Consider the following 17,917-nt stretch of genomic DNA (forward strand, 5'->3'; position numbering starts at 1 on the left):
CTTCACCCGAATATCGATTCGGACGTTTTAGCTGTTGGGGTTCAGTATATAAATTAGTTAAGATTTGAGTAAGACGACGTGTTACAGGGCAGTGCTGTAAAGGAACAGAACAGATAAAACCACAAATTTAGAATGACGCTTATTAAAATACTTAAAGTTAATTGAAATGTGCAACAGGGAAACGATCACCTAATAAATATAGTTTACAAGATTAGTAACGAGGCTTACCGTAGGTACGAAACCCGAAGCGCGCGCGCCGGAAAACTACCCCTCGTACCTCTCAGACTCGTCAAAAAAAAAATCGCTCACGTTATGGGTCGTAAGGTATAATCATCCCAAGCGAAATAGTTGCTGCTCCTAGTGCGTCGGTGTTCAGAACAAAATTAAAAAACTGGCTTGTCGAGCAGGCTTTCTATAATCATAACGAACTATTTTGTGTTGATTTAGGATAGGATACACATACTGTTGTACTGTATTTTTGTGTGAAAATGTGAATACCTACTCGTAATTAATTATCTGCAATATGTACATAAATTTAGCTATCGTAGTCGTTTTAGTACTTTCATCGTAGTTCGTTGCATTTTAGCCGCATATCTACCCCAGTTTTTACGATCATTATGACAGGTATGATTCGTTTTCGCAAATTCTATTAGCAATCTTTTTGATGGGCCCAGGGTCAATTGTTCCTAGAGATCTGCAGCTTCGAGGCTTCTGTTCAAGAGACAACATACTAAATTAGGTATTTATAATGAAATGCACGAAACTTCGAGGTAATTTTTAGTGTTTCGAAATCAGGCATTTAGGATGTTGCAAATTTTCTTGCTATTTGAAAAAGACCAATTTTCAGTGATCTCTTCTCTTTACCGGTGTAAAGTCGAACAGCGTAAAACCAGAATTATTAATATTGCAATATATAATAGAATAATAAGACTTTATCGCGGTAAGAAAGTCGTAGTCATCTTGCTTGATAAAAAAAAAAAAACAAAATTACAGCGGCTTGAAATTTACAGTTTTTTTGGTACAGGCCTTAGAACAAGTTCCTATGAAATTGGCCTCGTATTTGACGTAAGTACTTCAATGTAAGAAAAAATAATCAAGTCGACTTTAAGTAACGGAACCCAAGCGTCACGATATGTCTTCCCAACCCGCCTGGCATGCAAACTTTACTTTTATACCCGTAAAAACGCTATCGATCTATTCTTTCTTTTTATTATTGAGCATCGGCAAGTCAGTGTGCCGTGCCAGCTAGTATTTGCCGGTGTTTTGGCGGTTTGCAAGTTCTTTTATTTTTATTCGATTTTTAAATCACGGGACACAGTAATGTAAGTAACATTCTACATTTTCCGGAAACTTTATATATATTTGTGTACTTTCATATCATAACTTTCCTATAATAGGTTCAAAAGCGAGAAACTAATGGCCTATATAGACAAACCTTTACCTGTAGTTGAATCGTAATTTTTACTTTACGTTATTGATATCCGATATTTTAATTATATTCAAATTTAGAACATCTTGGAGAAACAAAGGAATCTGATTTGACCTCTATTATAATATCAGTCGAGATGACGTTTTATTAGAAATGAAATATCAGTTGTAAAGAATTTTGATGAATCTTGCATGTTACTTGATATCGAACGATGTGGAAATCGACCCACGAATCTAGTTTGTCTCTGAACAAAAAATAACTATGGATTCGTGAAATAAAAATCATTTACCACCATTTGACGTTTTGTTTATCTTTTAGATAGTTCGTAAGTATAAAATTAGTTTGTTTTGTTGAAGCTTATGATATGGATGTAGATAAGCCAGTGAATATATTATGTAACATAATTAGGCATCAAAATACTCGTGTGATACTTTTACAAAACTTATTTCATTCGTTTCATAAACCCATACTCGTATTTTAATTCCTTTCATTATGTAGCAGTCACATAAACTACTATTAAATATTTTCTACTTAGCATATTTTTCAAGAGTTGTTAAAATTAAAAGTCAATTAAATATAAAAATAATAATTTAGACTCTTTAGTTATATTTCAAACAAGTTCTTCACCTAGTAAACCAGAATTTTAAAAGTGTTTTAACTACTTTCTCATTGTTCATCAACTTACCTCGTTATTTAACACGTTATTCAGAGGGTTGTAAAACGATACTTGACTTTTACTTGAAATGACCAACGATAGAAGTGAATAATTTAATCAAGAGTTTGCTCGACAGTTTGCATAGCAATCAACGCATTTCATCTCCAATTGTCGGGTGTCCACACATAATGCTTTGGTGGTAAGGAACTTTAACGAAACTTTAATATAAATAGTCAACCCCACAATAAAAAAAAAATTATTTTTCTTTTACTTGGCTATTATGGTGTCTCACTGCTCGGCAAAGGCCTCTCCTAGTCTTTTACAACGCCCGATTTAGTGCCTCTCCCGGCCAGAAAATATTAATCTCACCAAAAATATTAACTTTGTATAATTATTATGTGTGTATTACGCTTAATGCCGCGCCACGATATGATCCGACCGGACCGGTACAGGTACGTTCGTTTCGTCCGTGAAATTTTATTTAAACTTAGTGTTAAGTATGTTCGTCATGTTGTATCTCTTTTTTCTATTAGCTTGTCTACTGTGCGTAATTTATTTCGGTTTATTTTATACTTCTTTCCTTTTGACTGTTACCTTCCGTGATTATTTCACACTCGATGGTCTCATCAGAAGATCAGCGCTGGAAGTCGCCAGCAACATGCTGAGATGAGGCCATTTCGTGACACTTTACTCTCACTATGTTTTCTTTTATGTATATCTATTACTGTTTGTGTGTTTATGAATAAAACAAATTCTATTCTATTCTATTATTGTAAATAAACCCAAAATAAAAGAGAAAATGGGGTCACTTGAAATGCTAACTAAATATAGGCTGTTTATTTCGTCACCTGCAATAATTAATGTGCTAAATATATAAGTCACACTGAGCAACTATCACTATGGGTCTACAGTATGAGGTTCTTCAAAAAAGGAGTGTACAGATTTTTAAAGGGTCGGCAACGCGCATGTAACACCTCTGGAGTTGCAGGCGTCCATAGGCTACGGTGACTGCTTACCATCAGGCGGGCCGTATGCTTGCTTGCCACCGTCGTGGTATAAAAAAAAAAATACCGAAATCGCGAGAAAAACTGTACTCTCTACATAGAAAATGTCAAGGTCAAAAAGCCAAAATGTATGAAACAGCATTTTTTTTTTCGATTTCAGGGCTGGTCCCATAGTAAAAGTAGCTCAGTATTACCTATAGATTCGTCCTGTACATTATTGCAGGTGACTAAATAAACAGCCGGTATTAAATACGAGTATTGTTCTAAATTAAATAGCTAACTCAGATTAAACATTCTAATCGGCGTAAAAAAACACAAAAGATAATGAGAATAAAATAAAGTGCTGTATTGAATTACTATAAACTCCAATTAATGGTTAAAACTTAAGCATTTAAAATGTTTCACTTTCCCTCAGTCTTTCTGATGTTTCAATTTCTCTCAGTCTTTAGAAGTTAGTGCGAATCGGAAGCGGAAATCGGACTTTTTCTCTCGTGTTTCGCAAATGGCGTGACGGAAGTGAGCGTTTCCGCCATCGAATTAAAACTTTTGCGGTTAGTAGGCATTTAAAAGAAGGCGTTAAATTACCTCGTTCAGTTAGTTCATGGAAATGGCTACCTAATTTAAAATCAGAAACAATTTATTTCCGTTAATTTCAAAGGTGCATTCCCGAGCTTAAATTATCTCAGAGACACCGGTATTCTATTTAAGTCCATCGGGGATAATCAATAAATTATTTTTATCTGATAAGGACTCTACGCGCGTGTACACTTAGCTTAGAGCCTGTTTTAATGTTGATTAGTCTTTAGCACGTGTTTATTTATATATAACGTCATTAGCATCACGTATATTTAAAAAAGTTAAGATTACTACGACAATTTCTGTGGGAATGTTCTGTGGTGGGTCTATGGACAGGCTTGTTTCGCTTATATGTGTAAAATCATTTATTGACAAGGGTTCTACAGCGACTAAACTAAATCAATAACTAGCTTAAACTTAGCAGTTATTTTAATTTACAATGTTAATGTTAGCTTGAATTACATAATACAATGACCTGTGATCAATAACAGTATGTGATAACCACTCTGAAGTTTAAGTTTTAACATACCAAGGTTTCAATATACATACGTATGCAAAAGCGGCTATAGTTATTAATATTTACAATACTAGTTGATGGAGGGTAGATATAGTTTTTTTTTTCTGCCAACAAACTGTACTGCAGTTTGGCAGTGTAGTAGTTTAAGGCTTTTTGTAATCTTCTTTTGATTCAAATAAATTAAAAAAAAAAAAATAACCGTTCTTTCTCGGACGATCGATGTTCGAAATGACATTGATACGTCACAGTTTTCAATTGTTTGGTTGAGTTAAATAATAATGCCCGTGTGACAATAACGCTACAAGCAACATTTAAAGTGGTCAGGCTTTAAATTTTAAAGCCTGACCAGTAATATATGATCACGCACCATATTGCGGAATTTCATCGGAACTACATTTTTAATACTAAACTGAATTGTCAACCTATACATGAGAATAACAGCGCCCGCTTGACAATGATCATATATTTCTGGTCGGGCTTTAATTACTTTTTATGAATAATAAATAGAAAAAATAACTATGCCATTTAGTTTCAGACGTACCCATACCCCGAAGTTAACGGAAATCAATAAAAACACGGTGTATATACACTGTATAGTATTTAGCGTACCGATGAAAATAATAATTACAATATGGGTTTTAGAAGCCAAGTATTGGCAAGTTCACCTATCTCCATCACTGTCACTCTGTTGTTATGCTCTTGCGAAAGAAATGAGGACAGCCGGCCTTCGGAAAAATAATTTCGCGTGCCTAGTCAAACCGCCTACACATTTTAGGCCCTTTTAACTTATTTACAAGTAAAATATGTAAAAATCTGTTATAATTACCAATATGTAATTGGTTTCATATTATGAAGCTTTAATAATTTTTATTATATTCTTTTAGCTTCTAACTAAAACCTATATTTACTCCTAGCTATTGGTATAGTCGTTAGATTTATAACTGGCACCGAGCGGCTAATCCTTTGTCTATTGTTAACTAAAACCTGCAAAAAAAAGGTCCGGTCACTTTAACCGGTTATTCAATTACAACTCCTATGGTAATTGAAATAAGATTCAAAATGAGCAGATGCAAAAAATCATTTGCGATTTCTTGTGTGGTCCCTCTACGGTTACTGAGTGCCGGCATAGCGGTACAATATAATATAGAGATATATCTATATTATAGAGATGAAATGGGGGAGGCGAACATGACCGAACGAGATGCTCTTATGGAAATTTAAGTAGAGTAGCAGAGAAAGCGCTATTATTGTTTGTCCTCGTCAGTCTCACTTTTCTTTTCTATCTACTTCCAAAAAGTCGTAGTCGTAGTAGTCGTAAAGTGACGTAGACGTTTTTTGTTGCCCACCGTGAACAATGAACCCGACCAAATTACGTATAGGTTGTTTTTGGTATGTTGTCAGAAATGTTAAAACTTTTTTTAATTTTGTCGCATTGCATATGTTCTGTCCCTCAGGGGCGCACGCGTATGGTATATCTTTAAAATACTAGGTCTACGACTTATGACGTTATTCATAAATGTCCGTCAAATTTAAAAAATCGTTGATAATGGTTTGTTCCTTATTCATTATCATCATCATCTGCTTGTTAGAAAGAAACAACATTTCAGGGCTGAACGTTACACTGTGAGTTGCTGAGACATAGATAGTCCGTTACTATGTCGAAGCATGGCCACCGAGCCGGAAGTAGCGCCGGAACCGGCAGGTGTATTCTGATTAAACGCCGAACTGGGCAACGATTGTTCACGTTTACATAAGCGATCTTAGGCGATGTAACACCTACCTTAATTTAAAGTATTTAAAGCTTCATTTCATTGTCAAAAAAAGCTTGTTAAAAATAATAATACTTCTGGTAATTATTTATTGTAAATACTAACAGAACAGAACTATTTACCAGCACTCTGGAACATGTCTTCAGAAAACTTTGGACCCGGGTACGTCCTTAAACTACGTCCGGAAGAGAGGTGGGGGCATTGTGAATCTCATCTCACTTTGTGTGGTAGGGCACAGCACAGCGGGTGTCACCTTACAGAAAACCGCAGCCAAATAACACTAGACCCTACTCATAGTGTTGTTTCCTTCGGTGAGTAAGGTTGCCAGAGCTCAACGAGGGTGCGGAGTGTTAGGGTCGGCAACGCGCATGCAACACCTCTGGAGTTGCAGGCGTCCGTAGGCTATGGTAACCGCTTACCATCAGATGGGCCGTATGCTTGTTTGCCACCGACGTAGTATTAAAAAAAACTTGCGCTAAGTTGGGGAGAGAAAGGGCTTGTCGTTGGAGATTGCAGATTAACCAATCTTCGGTTCGCTGACGACATTGTCATTTTCTTCTAGACTGCTTCCGAGTTACAACAAATGCTTGAAGATCCAAGAACCGCAAGCCTCGAGATTGATCTGAAGATGAAAGGAGAACACATTGCCTATGTTCATGAGTAGGTACATTTATTTGGGGCAATTAGTCTCCTTCCAGGCGCGTTAGAAAAAAGAGGTCTTTGATTATTTTGGGGCTATTACGATATGTGTAAGATTGTCTCGAAATTAAAAAAGTTTCATACCGTGTCACACTGATAAGGTACCAACGAAGTTTGACTGTAACCACTTATTCTAATATAAATTTATTTTCGATGGCTTAAGATCACTAAATCTGGATCGGATGAAACCGGTTCGCTGCACTCGATAATTAGCACCGTGCTTGATTATGCTTGTTAGTCCAATCCGAATTCCGATCATTACCAGCTCCTATCTTAATTTACACGTACTTCATTAAAATCGTAATATCGGCGAAAGGATGTAACTTTAATATCGTCATATTGGCCAGAAGACGTTACTTTAACATCGTGATTTCGCCCAAAAGACGATTCCTGGTTGTTCGCAGACAACTTCATCAAGTACTTTACTATTTAGACCCGTAGGCCTAGCCAAAATTACAATTTTACATCGACAAACGCTAAAGGAAAAGTAATAAGTTTTTGGCAAAATTTGAATTTTTGGTACAAGCTTTTATCTCTGACTGTACTTTTACACAGACGACTAATAGAAAAGAAATAATCCAAAAACCCAATTAGGTTGCGTTGTTTTATCAGTATCACAGAGTTCCTATGGTCACCTCCTGTCTCCATTATCAGATCAGCTCGATGATACCATAATATTGCATTGTCACTGCCGACTTACAGAATTATGTATGTAAATTTTCAGCTTCATCTGAAACTGGGAAGTGGGTCAAATTTGTCTTGCAAGATTTGACCCGTACAAACATACATAGTTATAAGATTGCCAGTTAAATAAAAAGCTTGTAAAATGTATAATGATGGCACTTTTTTTTAATACTACGTCGGTGGTAAACAAACATACGGCCCGCCTGATGGTAAGCAGTCTCCGTAGCCTATGTACGCCTGCAACTCTAGAGGAGTTATATGAGCGTTGCCGACCCTAACCCCCTCCCGCCCCTCGATGAGCTCTGGCAACCTTACTCACCGGCAGGAACACAACACTATGAGTAGGGTCTAGTGTTATTTGGCTGCGGTTTTCTGTAAGGTGGAGGTACTTCCCCAGTTGGGCTCTGCTCTAGATCTGGAATGACATCCGCTGTGTTGTGCCCTACCACACAAAGCGAGATGACATTCACAATGTCCATACCTCTCTTGTGGACGTAGTTTAAGGACGTACCCGGGTCCATATGCTTCACATATGGGTCGTATGCTTCATATGCTACAGAAAGTCACTTGACTATTTCCATACATATTATAAGTACCGATTGGCGTTTTCTATAAACAATTGACATGTAGGCTAGAATTTTGTAGCCCCCCGAGAGCTATTTTATCTAACTTCAAGATTTCGACGAGGAGCTTATGTACAGTTAGCATCAAAAGTAGCGGATAAAACAATGCTTCAAAAGTATCTACCATTGTGTAACACCTTAACAAAAAGTGATAGTTCTATATGTAGAACAATTTAGACCGTAAAAGATATAGTTTTGGACGTGACCTTTAGAGATTTATCTACATTTAGAAAATTTATCCGGAATATCAGATACTTTTAGCGCGTTGTTTCATCCGCTACTTTTGATGCTGACTGTACTCGTATGTTCCCCGATTTTTCGAAGACGGTTGGACTGATTTGGGAAATTCTTTTATATTACCTATGGGACCATCGTCAGGAACACGAGATCTGATAATGGAACCCTAAAGACATTGAGGAAATTCTTCTTAAAATATTATAGGTACGCCTATTTAGGGTTGGCAACGCGCATGTAATTCCTCTGGAGTTGCAGGCGTACATAGGCTACGGAGACTGCTTACCATCAGTCGGGCCGTATGCTTGTTTGCCACCGACGTAGTATAAAAAAATATATACACTCGCGATCAAAAAAAGCGACTCAAGCAACATTTTTTACTTTTGGGCGTTTTTCCGGAAAGCGGGAAATATTTTAGTAAAACTTTGAATGCAATTTTATTACGAATTTATTCAGCTACAAAAAACAGTAAAAGACAACGATCTCGCTTGCGTAGTTTTTAGGTTATTGCAGTTTTTGTACAAAATGGCATTTTGCATGGTTACTCGTAGTACCTTACTAGTTTTGGTAAATGGTAAATTTGGTAAGTAACTTACAATTGTTTACGGAAAAGGATCCTAAGTATCGTCTGTTGTTCTGTTGTAACGTCGTAAGTAGTAAAGTAAACGATAAGGACCTCTTTCATGAGTCGAGACACATTATAGATCGTGACATTCACGAAGACGCGTGCCTTGACTCGTATTGTCATGTCATTAAAGGTTAGATTTGACAAATTTGCGCGTCATCGTGGACGACACGAAACTACCTATACCTTTTAAAATAATATTTTAAAAGGTATAGTTTATGTTAGTAGGTACCTATGATATTTAAAACCTTCATGTACCGTTTACGTTTCAAAATCGTAATGGCATTGATTTATCAATTGGCATACACTAATGTCACCGTCAAACGTCACGTCGACTTTCATCCAAGTTTTGTGATTGAATATAATTTTGATATTTTATTTACAGTAATTTGTTAGTAGTAACTAAATTCTTATTATTTTGTACAGTCTCTGTGAGTGTCATAACATACGAGCGGTTTCCAGTTTAATTTTAGATTGATCGTGTCCTAAACAAAGGTAGGTTACTAGCAAAGATGCATTGATTTTACTGTTTATGTTTACCAACAAACATTTATTGCAGTTCATTGAAAATAAGGATTGGAAAAAATACGTACCCTAATTTCGCCTTTAATATGTAACTTTGCCTTAACTAGCATTACCTTAACCATAATTCCACTGTACGTTGTATGATGGAATTCATATGCGTAATCAACATTAAGTATTTTTGGATAAGTTTGAGTAGGTATAAGCGGTGGTGGCCGAGTGGATATGACGTCCGATTTTCAATCCGGAGGTCGCGGGTTCAAATCCTGGCTCAAAGAGTTTTTCGGTACTTATGTACGAAATGTCATCTGATATTTACCCCTAGCTTTTCGTTGAACGAAAGCTTTTCTGCTAAGGAATTCAAAGGTGTATGCGAAGTCCCCAATATAGTCTGAATTATATTATTATTCCCTTTATTTATTTTTGATCTTAGGCTAGGTCATTTATAATATGAATATAAAAGTAAAATATAAAAACACTTCAAAAACAATACAAAAGATATAAACACATTATAAAAAACCTAACCTAGGGTGCCGCCAGCAGCGGGGCAGGGCCCAAGCTGCCGGTGGTCAGGGCCGCAGAGAGAGGAACCGTCGGACTATCCGCGCCGTGTCCAAGATTACCGCCTTCTGCATCTCACCCTTGATCCAACCACCTAGCGAGAGTCTCTCAAGGTGTTGGTCGAGACTCTTCGCTATGAGACCGTTCGCTGAAACGACTATCGGGACAATGATCGTCGAATCAACATCCCACATGGCGGTTATCTCGTGAGCCAAGTCTAGGTACTTACTGGACTTGTCCTTCTCGGCTTTCACGAGATTCTCATCATGGGGTATGGTGATGTCGACGAGCAAGGCCCGGCGTTGCGATTGATCTATTATCACAATGTCAGGCTTATTGGTTACTATAGTCCTGTCAGTGATAATAGATCGATCCCAATAGAGCGTGGCACGACCATTTTTGAGAACTGGCGCAGGTGAGTACTTGTAGTACGGTTCTTCGCGGTCCACAAGGCCGTATAGAAGAGCAAGTTGCTGGTGAATAATCCTGGCTAAGAGAATATGTCTGTGCAAGTACTCGCCGTTAGAAAGATGAGATCAACCCTCCCTCCCTCCGATCCAGGGCGTCCAGCTCGGTCTGAGTCCACCTTAGTATGCCAAAGGAGTATATATGTGAGTAGCGGCATTACTCAGGCGATGAAGGCGTTATTATTATTATTATTGAGTATAATTTTCATAAAAAAAGGATAAGGTGAAGTTAGGGACGGGTGGCAAAGATAGGTTATTTTAAATTTTCTTATACATTTTAACTATTATTATGCAGTTCTTTTGTGTGCGTGCGTGTGTGTATGTGTGTGCGTGCGTGCGTGCGTGCGTGATTGCGTGGGTGCGAGCGTGAGTGCGTGCGTGCGTGCGTGTGTCTGTGTGTGTGTTTGTCATGTTTTTGAATTGTTACTTATAATATTTTAACAAAAAAAGTTATCGATTGATTCGATAAAAAAAAAAAATTGCGCATTTTTAGAATCATAATTTTAACTAATGTGCCAAAATTGTTATATATTTTTATGGTGCATTTTAGATCTATATTTTTTTTCTACTGAGTGGCAGCCAAAAAAATCAAGTTACTGAGAAAGGCCTCAAAATTGCTATTCATATTTTTTGTCAACCGTTGGTATGATTTAAAAAAGCACTTTGATTTTCAAAAACTCGGCAGGCTAAACCTACTACACCTTAACCTATTTCCAACTGTGATCTCAGTGTAGCCATACCGGTTAACCGCATCTGATCCCAAATATATATCCGGTTGCCGAACCGGTATAGTGCGCCGTAGCCAACTGCACCGATCAGCCGTAAAGCAATGCAATGGGTCAATCGCCTGGATTTTGTGGGATATATTTGAACAGTGCAGTATGACAAAAATAAATATACTAGAAAGTGATATGCAGGTATGATTCAACTAATAATAATTAGTATACACGTGATTCATATCTGTCAATGAAGTGAAAAATCAATATACTTTTTTCCTGATAATATGAATAAAATGTTAAACGTGAGTGTGAAGGAGTAAGGAGAGAGAAGAACGAACCAAAAATTAAATACGGCGGCCGCCGTTAACAAATCGGAATCTATACCCAGGTACGGTCGGCCTCATAATTAACATCCTTTTAATTTTATTCTCATTTTTAGTTTTCTCATAGCCATAGTCCCTCTGTATTTCTTGGACTGCGCTTTTCCTCTGGTCCTTCGGCATTTCTCGCGTTACCAATAATTGTAAGACCGAAATCAATATTTAGGTCGAACCATAATATTCTCATTTGATATGTAATAACAACACTGAGTAATACGGATAGACATATGTAAAACAGTAATGCAAGAGTGGGATAGTACATTATGAAACACTTCCAATATAATAATATCGTTGTTTCAATAAGCACGTCTTTACATAATCTTACACATTCGCTCTAAGTACATTCTATACTTTGCTTTCTTCATAACCGTGACTAAGGTAGAGGTATCTTGCTTGATTTTGGAGCAACTTAACAAAAAAAATATTTATGGATTAAATAATTTAAATGTCGCAAAAATGGATACAGTTTTCCTCCAAGTTTATTCAACTCTGTTATTGTGATTTCGGTTAAAAAGCATTTTCACGGCAGAAAAAACGCAAAAGCGCGTATAAAAACGAGGTTTGGGGCGGCAATACCTTTGCCGACGGCAATGTCCATGTACCCGTACCGGTTAATCGCATGGCAGTCACTGATCTCGAATATGTGCTTTTGCGCGGATCGGTATGCCCGTTTATCGCTGCACCGATCAGCCGTAAAGCAAAGTGAATTTGAAATAGAGGTGTATTGTCAAAGGAAACTTTGTAGCTAAGTAAATTTACTGCCATCTTTCGACACAGAATTAAAACTTTTAGAACGCCATTTGACTTTGTTCCTTATTGTTTTACTGATATGTGTTAAAATTGTTAAATATCAAAAAGTGGCGCCATCTAATAGATCAAAGGCCAAAGGTATAGCGACATCGTTTCGAGCGATGGCGCCATAATCTTTAGGTATTGCCCGGTAAGATGACGCCACTTTTTGATATTTAACAAATTGAATACATCTTCTTCTTCCTCGCGTTCTCCCGGCATTTTGCCATGGCTCATGGGAGCCTGGGGTCTGCTTGACAACTAATCCCAAGATTCGGCGTAGTCACTAGTTTTTAGGAAAGCGAGTGCCATCTGACCTTCCAACCCAGAGGGTAAACTAGGCCTTGTTGGAAATAGTCTGGTTTCCTCACGATGTTTCCCTTCACTGAAAAGCGACTGGTAAATATCAAATGATATTTCGTACATAAGTTGCAAAAAACTTATTGGTACGAGCCGGGGTTTGAACCCGTGACCTCCGGATTGCAAATCGCACGCTCTTACCGCTGGGCCACCAGCGCTTCGCAACAAATTGAATACATATCACTGAAATAATAAGGATCAAAGTCAAATGGCGTTCTAAAAGTTTTAATCATATGTCGAAAGATTGAAGTAAATTTACGAGGTTACAAAGTTTTCTTTGACAATACCCCTCTATTTCAAATTTTCTTTGCGTAATGCAATGCTATTGGTAAATCGCTTTTGTGTCATCGCTGTAAAAAGTGATATGCGGGTGAAATTCAAATATGAAATACTGCTAAATATGACTATGTAGCAGTGGCGGCGCGTCACAAATATTCGTAGGGAACCCGTAGCTAATTTTGCTTTCCTTTTCTCCATGAACCGATTGTGACGGTACTCAACGGGCTGAAATTAGACAAGCCGGTGGGAATCGAGTTCTTTGAACGATCCGCCACTGCTATGTAGAACTATAGGTTTAAACTATCTAGAGTTCTTCTTCTATTCATTATTTAAAGCAGGGCATGCATTTTCTTACTAGAATTTTAAGCAGCTAATTCATAATTATTTCTTTGTTTATAAAAAAGGTTTACATAAAATGTGTTACAAAAGTTGTCATCAGGGCCCGTACATTTCATGCCGTTGACAGATAAATGACGTCACGCTACAGTATAGAGTATGATTCCAATTAGTACTTTTACGTAATAATTAATCATTTGTCTCTCTAGCTAACTGATATATATACTTGATAATCAGTACAGAAACGTCTTACTGACTTTCATTTTATTGTCATTCAAATAAATAATAGATTACTATTTTGTTATATAATAAATATTTTTGAAAACTCCCTGTATGTTAAATTATCTCATAAATATCATCTCCCTAGCATTGTTCCCGCATTTTGCTTCCGCTTAAATTAAGATTAAGAATTACCTCGGATTAAGTTTCAATTTACTTGGGCGGATGAGTCGTAGAGAGTAAGTATGTTTGTACTTTTCTTTCGCATGTTCCACCACATGATCTAAATATACGGCCCGATTCGAAGAATGATTAAGACGCGTTTAAGATCTTGGAAAGATCTTTAAAATGTCGATTACTAAACGAAATGTCAAAATTGACGTTTATTTCGATTCCGCTGTGATCCCAATAAGATCTATCTACGATATTTTTAACGTCAAAGTGACATTGGTTGCCCGAATCGAGCTGCTTCTGTCAATTATGCGACATACAAACGATATCTAAATGAGAACTTATCTAAACCAGAACTTATAGTTATCGTATCTCATTCTTCGAATCGGGCCGATATATTTTACAAGACGATACAATATTATCTAGGTTACATCGAACTTTCTTACTTTCATATTTCATTCTGCTTTTGGATATATTAGAACCGCCGAATTGTTTGAGAGTTTATTGGCGATAAACAGCACTCTTTTACTTATAATTATACTTTAACAAAAATAAACAGCGTTATTTTACTTATAATTTTATTATACTTTAACAAAAATAAACAGCACTCTTTTACTTATAATTATACTTTAACAAAAATAAACAGCACTCTTTTACTTATAATTATACTTTAAGAAAAATAAACAGCACCCTTTGTTTAAAATTATACTTTAACAATAATAACCCGAAAAAATTATAGGTACAGTCAGCTGCAGAGAAAAGTGACCCTGCAAAAGTTTGAATGCAAAGGTGGTAATAGTAGATGTCACAAAGTATTTATCATAACTCGTTATCCACTTAAGGTCTAGTTTGTGTAAATTTCTCGTCTTCGCAAGCTTAATGTACAATTTGTATTTTTCAGTATAGGCATTAAGAGTCCGCAGCAAGCTCGGCCGAATTTCACCTTCCCATACAAACGGAGTTTCGTTCTCATTTTGAAACTACGCACGTGTTGGATTATAATGACATGACATGAGACATATAGACATATCTATGCCTGTTATTAGTTTATATAGTTCCACCGTACAATACAAACTAAATAGAGCAAAATCAAATTTCGTATGAAAGACTTAAATTCGCTGTATTTTTTAACTATGGTATCTGAAGCTATATAAACTAATTACAGGCATATCGCCTTATCGTATTGTAAGTACAAAGTTTCAGAGTAATCTAGGTAGTCGTTCTAAAATGAGAGCTTAACTATGGACAACCGAGCTTACTGCGGACTCCTTAGTGATAACTTGTCCCTAGCTTAACCATGGCGAAGATGACAGAAGCCGAAATCCTGGCCAAGATGAAGGTGCTGGAGGACCGGATCAAAGCACCCTCCATATGGGGCCGCGTGCCGTGCGGTGTCCGTTTCGAAGACCTTCAAGACAAATACTACGAAGATACGGTCAGGCTGTTGAAGAAACATTACTTGTCCGAGGAAGTAAGTTATCCTAATCATCATTAAATCTTTTTCTTTCTCGCGTTGTCCTGGCATTTTGCCACGGCTCATGGGAGCCTGGGGTCCACTTAACAACTAATTCCAAGATTTGGCGTAGGCACTAGCTTTTACGAAAGCGACTGCCATCAGTCTGCCCTTCCAACCCAAAGGGTAAACTAGGCCTTGTTGTCCTAATAATCATTAAATGATTATTATCAGCCTATACACGTCCCACGGGAACAGGCCTTCTTTCATCCACGAGGGCTTGGACTATAGTTCCCACGCTGGAGCAATGCAGGTTCCCCAACCAATTTCACATTAGAGAATGTCCCCGGTACTGAGTCTGTATGGCGAGAACCAGGAATTCCCGATTCCGGTACTGTATTTGTATAGAAAACCAGTACTGGGAGTACTTCCTACTTCACATACATCTTTAAATTCCTTCGCGGATATATGCAGGTTTCCTCATGGTGTTTTCTTTCACCTAAAATATAATGGTAAAAATATCAAATGGTATTCCATGTATACGTTAAAACTCAAAAATAAAATCAATAACGTTACACGTGATTTGGAATTATGGAGGATTTTTGGCTCTTCCCTGTTTGTACCCTAAGGTTCCGTACCCAAAGGGTAAAACGGGACCCTATTACTAAGACTCCGCTGTCCGTCCGTCCATCCGTCCGTCCGTCCGTCCGTCCGTCTGTCACCAGGCTGTATCTCACGAACCGTACTTCTGTTGCCGCTATAACAACAAATACTAAAAAGTACGGAACCCTCGGTGGGCGAGTCCGACTCGCACTTGTCCGATTTATTAACTTACCCCAACGCACCTTATTTCAATGTATTCGCCCATTAATTTGTTCCATTCGTGGCCTACGTTTTATCACTGGTCCAATTTGTAATTCATTAAAAAAACGCACTATTTATTTTATTGCAGCAACCAACCCTTATTGAGCTAATTTTCTTTGAGTTTTTTCAATAAGCATCTAATGCCAGCTCAACACAAGCTTCAAAGGAACAAAGAATTTGCATTTCCCTCCCGTTTCACGAGCACAAAGTCTTGCATCTGGTTCAGACATTGAGCACTTAATTAGCAAACTGACAGAGAGGGAAGATGAATTTTTAAATTTTAATTTAGTTAATTAAGATATTTTGCGCGGCGGGAAACTGACCGGAAAGCAATCGCGTTGAGCTGCAGTTCACGGGCCTACTGTTAGCGATTTTTTACTTTTACTTTTTTGGGTAACTTTATCTTATTTAGGTATCATACTGATTGAATAGTATACAATAAAAAAAATAACAGTTTACCAACACCCACATCGTCGTTGCCTGCCTAGGACAAAAAACCTTGATATCACTAATTTTGAATTGAATACACGTGCGGAATGTAATTTACATTCGTATTGCAATAACGTTTATACACCAGTACCTCTAGTGTAAATTTAGTCGATAGCGAAACGTGACGTACGCGTTTGCGTTAAGTCTTATTTTGTATGGGTTTTTGAACAGCGCGCCAAGCGGGACGTTTTGGAAAGTCAAAAATCTCATACAAAATGACACTTAACGCAAACGCGTACGTCACGTTTCGCTGTCGAAAATATTTACACTAGGGGTACTGTTAAGTAGGCTTAACATAGCAATATAGTTTGTGCGCAGTATAGTAAGCTTTAGGGATTTTAATGTTTATGCTACTTTTATTAGTAGTGTGATGTTATTAATGACTATTTAAGTGCACGATGGTGGTGCTCTGGCGGCTATGAACTCTATTTAAGTTAGCTAATTGAGCGTTGACAGGTTGACACATTATATTATTTATTTTATATTTTTATTTCGAAGGTTAACTGGCAAAGAACGCTCTTTAGCAGTAAATCAATCTTTTTTAGATGAGAGTTTTTTGTTCAATAAAAATTAAATATAATAATTTTATATCCCCGACGCGTGACCACCTAACATAACCAAGAACCCCATTCAAATCGTTTCATCTGTATGTAAAATAGGACCCGTGAAATATCGCATTTTTTGTCACAGCGCATAGCAATCATTGCGTTTGGTTTACCACCACACGCTGATTCGATATTTCGAATAATTTCGATGTTTTCTCAAGATTCGCTGCAAGAGGCCCGCGCCCAACTCTAGAGCACTCAAGTATTCTTTGGGATTCTTTTTTTAATAAACCTCTTTTGGAGTTTATCCAAGAGACATAGCTTTTCAATTCGCTTCCAATTCCCCCAGTTTCGTTTCACTCGGGTAATTAGATTAATTTACCAAAATTGCGTTTTCGTACAATGAAGAAATTTGAGGTGCGGTCATCGTTTCTGTGGATACAGTAATATAATAATCAGTATCTTGACTTCTTATAAAATAAAGATATGGCAATGATCTACCTCTCTCCTGCTAATTTGCATCGAAGTAGGCTATTTCTCGGTATATTATTAGCCCGGTTCTTAGTTTGGGTTCCTTATAAATTAGTTACTTTGAAATAACAGGTCGATATTGTATCATGAAAACAACAAGCAGGTACGAGTATACATACTGTCACTCACTTCAGTTAGTACAGTTTGACAACTTGTCGGTGACATTACCTTGGTTAGGTATCAGGATTAACAATAACACAACCTGTGTTTAAAATGATTAAATGGCTATTTTAAGCAGTTAACTGACCATTTAACCCAGTACACTTTTTACAACGAGAATTTTTGTTTAGGTCAAACGGTTCGCAGTTAATTATATTACTGACTGTAATAGACACCAGCGAAATTAGCGAACGAAAATGGCTAAGAGCGCGGGGTGTTCAACATCTCGCGAACGCGAAGCGAAGCAGAGGGCCTACA

General features: G+C 37.2%; 1 protein-coding gene across 4 annotated transcripts in view; it reads left to right on the plus strand.

Moving 5' to 3' along the window:
• The first annotated feature begins 298 nt into the window (after positions 1-298).
• The window catches only part of LOC133516407 (uncharacterized), a 60,538-nt gene continuing 42,919 nt past the window's right edge, over positions 299-17,917 (plus strand). For 2 of the 4 annotated variants that reach the window (XM_061849327.1, XM_061849326.1), the window contains exons 1-2: positions 9,118-9,310; positions 14,909-15,089. In XM_061849327.1, the coding sequence (XP_061705311.1) occupies positions 14,916-15,089 (174 nt within the window). In that variant the 5' untranslated portion in view covers positions 9,118-9,310; positions 14,909-14,915. Of the gene's footprint in view, positions 1,323-9,116; positions 9,311-14,908; positions 15,090-17,917 lie in introns of those variants that run through there. The other 2 variants (XM_061849325.1, XM_061849324.1) reach the window with 2 other exon arrangements.

This window comes from Cydia pomonella, chromosome 3, assembly GCF_033807575.1.
Source record: "Cydia pomonella isolate Wapato2018A chromosome 3, ilCydPomo1, whole genome shotgun sequence".
In the NCBI taxonomy this organism is placed as follows: domain Eukaryota; kingdom Metazoa; phylum Arthropoda; class Insecta; order Lepidoptera; family Tortricidae; genus Cydia; species Cydia pomonella.